We start from the raw sequence: 10,842 nt of genomic DNA, 5'->3' as shown, positions 1-10,842 counted from the left end.
AATTCTGTTCTGAATTCCGTTCTGTCCTGTTGTATTCTGCATTCTATTTTATTCTGCATCCCATCCCATCCTATCCTACATCCTATCCTATCCTATCCCATCCCATCCCGCATTCTATCCTATCCCATCCTATACTGCATCCTATCCCATCCCATCCCACCCCATCCTATCCCATCCCATCCCATCCTATACTGCATTCTATCCTATCCTATTCTGCATTCTATCCTATCCCATCCCATCCTGCATTCTATCCCATCCTATCCTACATCCTATCCTATCCTATCCTATCCTATCCTATCCTATCCTATCCTATCCTATCCTATCCTATCCTATCCCATACTGCATTCTATCCCATCCCATCCTATACTGCATCCTATCCCATCCCATCCCATCCCATCCCATCCCATCCCATCCTATACTGCATTCTATCGAATCCTATTCTGCATTCTATCCTATTCCCTCCCATCCTGAATCCTATCCTATCCTATCCTATCCTATCCTATCCTATCCTATCCTATCCTATCCCATGCTCCATTCTATCCTATCCTATCCTGCATTCTATTCTATTCTGCACCCATCCCATCCCATGCCATGCCACCCTTTCCCCACGGAAGCCCCCGGAGCTGCGAGGGATTCCAAACGGGCTGCGCGGGGGCTTGGCGACACGCTGCTGTGACGAGTCTCTCTCTCTCTTTCTCTCTCTCAATCGCTCCTTCTTTTTCTCCCCCTCCTCCTTCTTCTCGTCCTGGCAGATTCTTCCAAGGGATCCGCGCACGAGGAACGAAGCCGCCCGAGTCCAGACCGAGCCCGCCTCTCCTACGACCGACGGACCCGCTTCCCCCGCCCCGGAGCTGGCGGGGAGGCGAGAGGCGCTTCCCCTCCGCCCGCGTCGCTGCTTCTCCCGCGGGAGGGAAACTCGAGCAGGTCTCCTTTCGCCGCCGCCGCTGCTGCTGCCACCGCCTCCTCCTCCTGCTCCTCCCGCCGGCGGGTCGCTGGTGGCGCAGCTCGCCGGCTAGAGCAGCCCCAGCGGCATCTCCTTCTCCTCCTCCTCCTCCTCCAGCCAGGCTACGCTTCACCTGTAGGCGGCGAGGCTCCTCCAGTCTCCGGAGCCGGGCGAGGCGCCAGCGAGCGGCTCCCTCCCGCGCGCCTGGAAGCAGGGCTGGGGGCTCGTCGAGGCGCAGCAGCCCCGGAGGCTCCGATCCCTGCCCGGCGCAAAGGACGACTTGGCCAACTTCGCCACCCGCGGAGGACGGAGCAAGCAGGGGCTGAAGCCAGGCGGAGCGGGAAGGCTGAAGTCCCCGCCGCCGATTATTCCTCCTCCTCCTCCTCTTCCTCCTCCTCGCCAGGCAGTGCCAGCCGCCGCGTCCTCTAGCCTTGCAGCAGGGAAGGGAGGCGATCGCCGCGGCGGCGGCGGCGGCGGCGGAGGAGGAGATGGAGACGCTGCTGCTGCTGCTGCTGCCGCCGCCGCCGCCGCCACTCCTGCCTGCTTCGCCCGGGTCTGGGGCTCGCTTAGCCGGCGCAACCAGGGAGCAGCTCCGCGCCGGGGCCGCCCGCTCCAGCTCCAGCTAAGCTGCCTCTCCGCCGGGACGACGGCGCAGCCCGAGGGATCCCCGCGCTCTGTCTGCCCGTCCGCCCTCCGCCAGGCTGCCATGCGGGCACCAAGCTCTGCCCGGCCGGGGCAACTTCTCCGGGACTCCCACGACCCCCGACGGGACTCTACGCTCAGCCCCGCGCCGGCCCGGGAGTCTCCCCGGCGGATCAACGCCCGGGCGCGGATAAAGTTAAACTTCTGCTGCGGAAACCGAAGAGGAGGAGGAGGAGGCGGCGGTGGCATCTTCTCCTCGCCCTCCCGCTTCCCTCGCCGCTGCCCGGGCTGGTGGGCGTTGCTCTGGGTCCAGCTCCACGTGTGGCGCGCTCTGGCGCAAGGTAAGCGGCCGAGGGACCACCTCGCCTCGCCCGCCCGCCCGCTCGCCCCTGCCCGCAGCTGCCTCCGCTCCACTTTGCCAACATCGGGCATGAATCTGCAATTCCGCCCCGCCGGCCCCGAGCCAGAGGCGGGGGAGCACGATGGAGCAGGCAGGCGGAACTGGGGGCTTCGAGGGATGCTCGCTCTGTCGCCCACCCCCCCAGCTCAGACGCTGCAGGCGGGCGAGAGTAGACTGGCCCCGAGGGGCGCTCCAGCCCCCCCCCTCTCTGCAGCTGGCAGCCCGGTCCCCTCGGAGCCTTGAGAAGCGGGTGGCAGGCGAGCCAGCCAGGCGCCGGGACGAGGGGCGTTGCTGCTGGCCGCCGGCGCGCTTCCTGGGCCCGGGAGGTCCGGCCTCGCCCGCTCTTGGCTGGAATTGGGGGTGGGTGGGCTCCGTGAACCGGCCAGGAGCGAAGTCTAGCAGCCAAGCCCTTTGCTTCCCCCCTCCCCCTTTTGAGAAGAGGAAGGCGAGTTCCGTTGCTGGGCTTGCCAGTTCGTCTTGGAAGTTTCCCGTCCGGGCCTTCTCGCCCAGCTGCTCTCCCCCTCCCCATTTGAATCTGCCCCCTCCCTCCCTCCCTTCTTGTCCCGAGAAACGCCAGAGGCCAAGCCAAATATTGGCAAGCTTCCTTCCTTCCCAATCCTTTCACAAATCTTCCCTCGAGTGAAAGTGGCCCCTTCCTCCCTTGTATTTTGCATTATCCCCCTTCTTCTTATTTTTTCCCCCCCCTCCTCTCTTTTGGATAAATATCATCATGACCTTTGGGAAGATAAATATTTGAACGGATAGTTAAACGAGATTTCTCGCAGTCCGCAGTGAAGCCAGTTTTGCATGCACGGGCTTGAATCAATTAAAATGACCTTTCGGATATTATTTCTCTCCCCCCCCTCCCCCCTCTGGTTGAAGAGTGAAAGTAACTTTCCCTAGAGAACGAATTGAGCCTCTTCTCCCTGATTAGCTAATAAGACCTGAGCATTTGGGAGCAGTCAAGACAAAACAAGTCTGCAGCTTGATGGAACAATAACTTGGAAATATAAGCCTTATTGGTGTGTTCAGTAGAAATTGCTTTAAAACGTACTTAGGAATTGGATTACCTTGCCAGAAGTTTTTATTTTATTTTAATTTTTTTTTTGGGAAGCTTCCGTGTTCTGCAGCTTTAAGAAAAAAGAGAGTTGCTGTTTCTCGGTTATTGGAAGATGTTCCTTTAGTAGTGCAGTGTTATGGCTTGGATAATGAGTGACCTTCTGAATACTGTTGAGCGAAGGCCACTCCTTGCGATGTCACATACTTGTAATGGTCAGCGGGCATGCACTGCCAAGCTAGGAAATCACATTTCGAAAGGATAACAATAGGAAGTGCTTAAAACTCACTGGACCAGGGATTCAGCTGCTAGCATATTTTGACCAGTGCTTAAGTGACCACTTCATTTCTGGAAGTGCTAACAATGTGCTGCTTATTATTGAGCATTTCTTTCATAGCGCTCTGAAAACTAATAGGATTGATTGAGGAGGCCATGCAGCAAACACAACTTGTTCAGATCCTGAGGCTGTGATTCCTTGTCCCCTAAAGTTGATTTACGTCAATGGTTAGGATCGAATCTTTTAATGAACATAAAGGGCTCAATGGAAGTTCGTCTCTTAAAGCGAAAGGATTGGAATTTCGTTGGTACTTCAAAATGCCTGAATTGGTCAGGAGCCCGGGACTCTTATGGGTTTCTTGTAGCAACTCAAAATAAACAGACCAACAACATAGAAAGTCTTGTTCTAAACTATTAATAAGTCCGGGACAAGCAGCTCTCCTGCCCCATCTTGAAAACTAGAATATTTAAGATAGAAACTTTATTTATTGGCGCCTGCAACATCTTGTATGTTTCGTTAGTTTTTAAGGGATCACAAGACTCATTTCAAATATAGAAACAAGGCCAAGTCCTGGCATTCAGGAATATATGTCACTAAGTTTGTGTGAATTCTTTTCGAAGGGAAACCAGACACGTGTGGATATCACCAAATTGCTCAATCAAATAAATATGGCGGCTTTGGCAAATGATCCAGTATTTCAGAGCTGGTGGCCTTTGGCGTTGAAACTGATGTTAGTTCAGGGCATTCGGGCAGAAGGAAATGGAAGAAATCCCTTCCAGAAAGAAAAAAACCAAGCATTTTTTTTTTCAGATTGTGGAGATTGTCATCTAAAGTGAAATCTCATGACAAAATAGTTAAGTAGAGTTTTCATCCCAATTTGGGGGCATTGGCAGCACTGGATAAAACTATTTCTTGCTGCTCTAGATTACGTTGTTTTGATTTTTACCTATACCCGTGATGGCGAACCTATGGCACACGTGGCACAAGAGCCCTCTCTGCGGGCATGCAAGCCATCGCCCCAGCTCATTTCTGCTGCACCTCCTGCCAGCCAGCTGGTTTTCGGATCTCTGCCGCGCATGCATAGGGGGTGGGGCACATGCGGGAGACACGTGCGCAGGGGCAGGGCGCATGTGTGTGGGGAATCATGCATGCATGCACCAGGGTGGCACACGGAGGTCGCACACACATGCGTGGGGGCAGGGTGCATGTGGGGTGCGTGTGTGTGTGTGTCACGCTTGCATTGCATTATGGGTGTGTGCGCGCACTTTCGGCACTTGGTGCCGAAAAGGTTAGCCATCACTGACCCATACTGTAAATCAGGGGTGTCCAACCTTGGCAACTTTATGGCTTGTGGATTTCAACTCCCAGAATTCCCCAGACAGCATGACTGGCTGGAGAATTCTGGGGGTTGAAGTCCCCAGGTCTTCAAAGTTCTCAAGGTTGGATACCTTTGCTGTAGATCATTACTATTTGAAGTTATTGAAGAAGATTGGAGATAAAACTTTGTCCTTCCCGAACAAGGTAGCTCTAGTTATCTTGCTTCATATAAATAACAGAATGACAGAATAACAAAGTTGGAAGGTCTTACTTTGGCTTGCTTGGATATCTTGAATGGGCTGCTAATTTACAGGTAGAGAGTGAGGTCCTTATTTTTTAATGCCAAATGGGATTTCAGAGTTTCTCCCTACGTAAACAACAACTACCTCTACCCTACCTTATTTGCAATCTGGTTTTGAAATCTTCAGTTTCCAAAGCGACTTAAGAAGAAAACTTGGCTCTCTCTAACTGATGCTGTGGATCTTGGGGTTCTACTTGGCTATAATCTGACAATGCTGAAGTTGGTAAATTGTTCATAATTGTTATAATTGGTGGGCTGAATATGAGATTATGTTAATTTCCTATTAGTTGGCATCTGAAAGAGTTTGAGATCTGTGGGACAAAACTTGAGCTGTCAGATACGATGAATAATTTTGAGCTCCCTCTGGTTTTACATCTCTCAAGCAGAGATAGTTCCACATTTATATTTCCCAGAATATTTACAGTCTCTCTCTCTCTCTCTTTCTCCCTCCCCCCACCTTTCTTTTATTAGCACATGTTCTTTACTGGCTTTTTGAACAGTTTTTGCTTTTCAGTATTTTGTTTTCTTGGCATATGTGAGCATATTTTCATACAAAGTAACTTCCTTCCAGAAATTTAATACAAACATACCCAATGTAACAATTCAGCATGGGCCAGTTACAGATTAATCACCTACATAAAAGGCATTAATCACATTGTTACTAAACAGGTTACAAACAAGAAACAGACCCATACACAATTTACCGTACTTTTTGGAGTATAAGAAGCACTTCTCATCCCCCAAAAGAGGATGGAAATGTTGGTGCGTCTTATACATTGAATACAGACATTTAAAAATGGGCCCGTTTTCGGCCTTCCAAACCCCCAGGAGCACTCTGCAGGCTTCCCAAATCCTCCGTGCACCTCTTCGAAATCTTGGTGCGTCTTATAATCCAGTGCGTCTTGTAGCCCCAAAAATACAGTACTTTGGGTGCAATTTGTTGATTGGTCCAAAGTTGTTTTTTTCCCCCCCAAATGGTTGTGCAGATCTCTTTACTTGGTCTAAAGCTCAATTTGACTAGAAGCCTTATCTACAAAGTCTTACAAGGGAGATTATTGGAAGCAGTTTATAAAACAGAGAAGGTCAAATTTAAAAGTGATTACAAGCGACAAGTTCACAAAGCCCCCCCACCAAGAATCTTAAATCTTCAACTTTTTCAGAAGTTTTTCTTTTAAGTGTTATTCCCCCCCCCCAGTGACCTCATGCCCTTCATTTATGGCCCAAATATTGCAACCCCAGGAAGAGAAAGAGGTGGCTATCCAGGTATAAGTGTACTTGGAGGAAACTGATTATTAAGATTTATTTCAACCCTGATGGAGGATCTTTGCTGAGGGAGAGGCACGATGGAGATGTCGGTTCTCTTGAACTCGTGCTGGGTTGTCTGGTTTGAGATTGGCAGGCCCTGTGCCAATCCTCCCTGTGCAACCACCCATCAGCGTGGCAATGGATGGAATTCTGTTGGACCCCTAAAATATGAGCTGGGGAGACCCACATTTTGTTCGTTTTTTTCATTTCCCCCTGCTATTCTGCCTGTACACGGACCGGCTGAAATCAGTCATCCAGAGACTCCACGAAGTGCCACGGTTGTTAGTATTTATTTATCTATCTATCACAAATGCTTTTCTGCCCCCTCAATCATTCCCTTTGAAGCACCTTGCCTGAACAACATATGTTAATCGCCTCACAATAATTAACACATTATCAGTGTTATCAGATAACAAGTAGTCAACGGAAGCTATAACACGCTGGTAGTTTGCTAATAAACCACAATGCACTCATAGTTTGCTAATGCTGCTCAATGTCTCCCTACCCCCCACCCCATATTCTACCTGGATTAAGGTTAAGAGAGGTGGGGCAGGTCTTTTGACAGTTGCCTGGGGGAGCTGTGATGGATTGGGCGAGAGCTGGCAAATTGCAACTGAATCCAAGATAAAGAAGACAAGGTGGTTACAGGCCTGGAAAGTAGGGAGATGGTTTGAACTGGATTTGAAGTGGGATGACCTCTGAAGGGCCCAGTGCCCCTGTTGGGATCTCTTTAAATTTGCAATAGAGGCAAGACTCTTCATCAACCCTGCCTCACCTCAATGACCCTACTAACTTCCCAATAAAATTACTGCAACCAACCATGTATTTACACAAGGAGTTGACTCATGAAGTCTACTCAAGGAGTATGTGACCTATGGCCTTTTTCACGTGACCATTGCAGCATCCCCATGGTCACATGATCCAAATCTGGACCCTTGGCAACTGACTCATATTGATGACAGTTGCAATGTCCCGGAGACATTGGGGACAATGTCAAAGTCAATGGGGAAGTCAGATTTGCTTCATAACCATGTCACTAACTTAAGAAATGCAGTGATTCACTTAGCAACTGTGGCAAGAAAGGTGGTAAAATTGGGGGGGGGGCAAAACTCATTTAACCATTGTCTTGCTTAGTAAGAGGAATTTTGGGCTCAGTTGTGTAGTTCTTGGGCAGCAAAATGGGACTTCCTAAATGCCACCTACCTGATCTGAAACAGCTGCCCCCTTTTCCTGTGAGTCACCAGGCCCAAATAAGGAGCTGACTTTAGCTAATAAATCCTTTCTTCCTTCCTTAAATACAAATAGAATTATTAAGGGAAAAGGCATATCTTACCAGAGGACATCTTTCAACATATACTTTTCAATAATAAGCATTATTTCAAGCATTGAAAGATGGCCTAGACAAATTATTTTCTTTGGCACTTAACAACAGGAGCTGAGTTCATAATTTTTTTTAGGGAAATAAAAGCACAGGGTATAGCTTTAAGCATTCTTTAATGTAAAAGCGTACTTTAATGTTTCAAGAAAGGGAACTTGCCAGGTTTCCTTAGATTAAAGAGATGTTGGTGCAACGTTTTATGACACTTGATCAAATCTTTAATTTAAAATGGTATAAAGAGCTGAATACTTAAAGTGAGATTAATGTTCCATGTGCTTTATTAGAACCCAAAAAAAAAAACCCCTGATGGAAGAGGAACATATTGTTATGTGACAATGGGGCTTTTAAGACATCAAATACATGACTTGGTAGCATTGGCAAAATGTGCTAATTTTAATAATTTCATAGAGTAGAAACAGCATTTAACCGAGAGGGGATGAAGAATTAAAAAATAATGCTCAGTTTACAAACTTGTTATCCATCCAACAGAGAGAAATATTTGAGAAGTCACAGTGAAGCCAAAACCAGCGTGTAGAAAGACTGTAGAAATTTCTTCTGACAGGTTGCAAATCATCAGATCAGAAATTTTCAGGGGAGGGGGCTTCACAATACACAGCAGAACTACTTTCTTCATGATTCATTTCAGATGGTTGCAAAATGCATATTAATAAGCTTCTTTTGAGAGATACTGTTGAACCTAAACAGAACCAGCTCTTGGCTGACCTTTGGTGCCTAAGAAAGATATTTCTACTCGCTCTATTAATAGAAGAATATGGATATAATTTGGATAGTCACCCCCCCTCCCCTTGTTGTCTTAATTTTATGTATATATTTGCGTTACACTGGCAACAACTTTTCTGGAAACCGTATTTTCCAAAATGGCTTGGAATCCTTTCTGTCACCTTGCCAGCAAGTTGGAAAGACGATGTGTGGGAGATATCTGATCTCTTAGAGTAACTATCATTGCTGCTACCCCAGGGATGGCATTGGAGAAGACAGATGGAAATACTTAGCTCCTTGAGGTTGGCCTCTCCATTAAGCACCAGCAGTTTGTTGCCTTGGGAAATGTCGAAGTTGGCATCCTTTAAAAAAAAAAAAAAAAAAACGAACTAACTTCACACTTGGATTGTAACAAAGAAACTTTTCTCCTTGTAGCTGAGATGAATTTGAAGACCTGATGGAAAACATATTTTAGCTTTTACTTTTTTTTTTTAATTTGATTTATATGCCGCCCTTCTCCGGAGACTCAGGGCGGCTTACAATGCGCTAAGCAATAGCCTTCATCCTTTTGTATATTTATACAAAGTCAGCTTATTGCCCCCACAATCTGGGTCCTCATTTTACCTACCTTAGAAAGGATGGAAGGCTGAGTCAACCTTGAGCCTTGGCGAGATTCGAACCTGCAGTAATTGCAGGCAGCTGGTCTTAATAACCAGCTTAATAACAGGGTGCCTTAGACCACTGTACTACCAAGGCTCTTGGTTGAGGAGAAGGGTGAATAATGATATTAAGAAGGATGTATTGTCACCCTTGAGAAAGCGCATTGTAATTATTGTCTCACCAAAGATAAGAACAATAATAATAGACAGGAAATCCTTCCCCTCTTCTGTTTTCTACTTTACTACCTCCAGAGGACTTTTACTTCTCCCTGCTTAAGCTCCGTTATGCTTTGCAGTGGCAATCTGCTCTTTATTTTGACTTATGAGCAAGTCAGAAAAAAAATGGACTCTGACTTGCACATGACACTAGTACTGAGGGACAGATAAGGTCAGCCCTGACTGATAATGAAAAATGAGATAGCGGTTTGACGACTCGGTACACCAATAACGTAGGAAAACCTTTTGAAGTTTCCACACAAGAGAAGTACAGGGACACAACTCAGTCGATGATGTTGGTTCACCTGGATTTTATTCTTCTTTTTTAAAAGAGAGAAAATATGCAATTGGGCAGGAACAAGCGATCTGATCCACTATTCCAACCATTCATCGTTCTGTGAATTCAGCATGCATTTTTTTTTTTTAAAACAAACTTACAGGTTTTGACAGCTGTGAACTTCTTTTGCAGCTTTGGCTAGAGGCAACGTGGTCTATTCTAAAAGGCAAATAATAACATTTCTTGTGAGACCAAAATGAAAAGACGTTTGGTATCAGATCTGAGAGAGCAGAGTTAACGGCATTCGGAGAGTCAGCCAATTGCACCAGGGTTCTCTTTCAAAGCTTAGCATAAAACACTTAATTTCACTCAGATACAACAGATTGTTTTTGTTTTTTTTTCATTACGCCCTTTCAGAATATTGTGGCTTTCACTACCCACCATTTTAATATTCTTTATGTGCTGCCAATCCATCTGCTAACCGGAATAGACAGAATTATTCATTCTGGTACTATATCCAAGCTCCTATCCCCTGAATCAGGAAAGAGAGTTTGTAACAGAACCATCCTAGAGACAAGCCTTCTAGGCAATACCTGGAATACTGGCCTTAGGTCTTGAGTAGAGTAGAGTAGAGTAGAGTAGAGTAGAGTAGAGTAGAGTAGAGTAGAACAGAACAGAACAGAACAGAACAGAACAGAACAGAACAGAATAGAATAGAATTCTTTATTGGCCAAGTGTGATTGGACACACAAGGAATTTGTCTTTGGTGTATATGCTCTCAAGAGAATAAAATACATTCATCAAGAATAAAAAGATACAACACTTAGTGATAGTCAAGGTTACTGATAAGCTATCAAATCATACTAGGGAACAAATAAAAACAATAAAATTGAAAGATACAAGCAACATGGTTATAGTAATAAGTGGGAAGAGATAGATACTAGTAAGGATAATAGTAATGCAGGCTTAGTGAATAGTTTGACAGTGTTGAGGGAATTATTTGTTTAGCAGAGTGATGGCATTTGGGAAAAACTTCTTGTGTCTAGTTGTTCTGGTGTGCAGTGCTCTATGGTGTCTTTTTGAGGGTAGGAGTTCAAACAATTTATGTCCAGGACGCGAGGGGTCTGTAAATATTTTCACAGCCCTCTTTTTGACTCGTGCAGTCTACAGGTCCTCCATGGAAGACAAGTTGATAGTCATTGTTTTTTCTGCAGTTCTAATGATCCTCTGAAGTCTGTGTCGGTGTTGTTGGGTTGCAGAACCAAACTAGACAGTTATAGAGGTCAGAGAAGTACAGGAAAAGGGAAGGTGTGCTGTTTCCTCATCCCCATTGAGTTGAATTCAAGCTTG

General features: G+C 46.5%; 1 protein-coding gene across 4 annotated transcripts in view; it reads left to right on the top strand.

Annotated features, from left to right (window-relative positions):
- The first annotated feature begins 750 nt into the window (after positions 1-750).
- SDK1 (sidekick cell adhesion molecule 1) overlaps positions 751-10,842 on the top strand; it is a 430,408-nt gene continuing 420,316 nt past the window's right edge. For 2 of the 4 annotated variants that reach the window (XM_060684054.2, XM_060684053.2), the window contains exon 1: positions 751-1,926. In XM_060684054.2, the coding sequence (XP_060540037.2) occupies positions 1,650-1,926 (277 nt within the window). In that variant the 5' untranslated portion in view covers positions 751-1,649. The remainder of the gene's footprint in view (positions 1,927-10,842) is intronic. The other 2 variants (XM_087878657.1, XM_087878656.1) reach the window with 1 other exon arrangement.

Source organism: Pantherophis guttatus, chromosome 14 (assembly GCF_059756535.1).
Source record: "Pantherophis guttatus breed Tessera chromosome 14, ASM5975653v1, whole genome shotgun sequence".
NCBI lineage: Eukaryota > Metazoa > Chordata > Lepidosauria > Squamata > Colubridae > Pantherophis > Pantherophis guttatus.
This window is presented reverse-complemented; position numbering and strand designations above follow the sequence as displayed.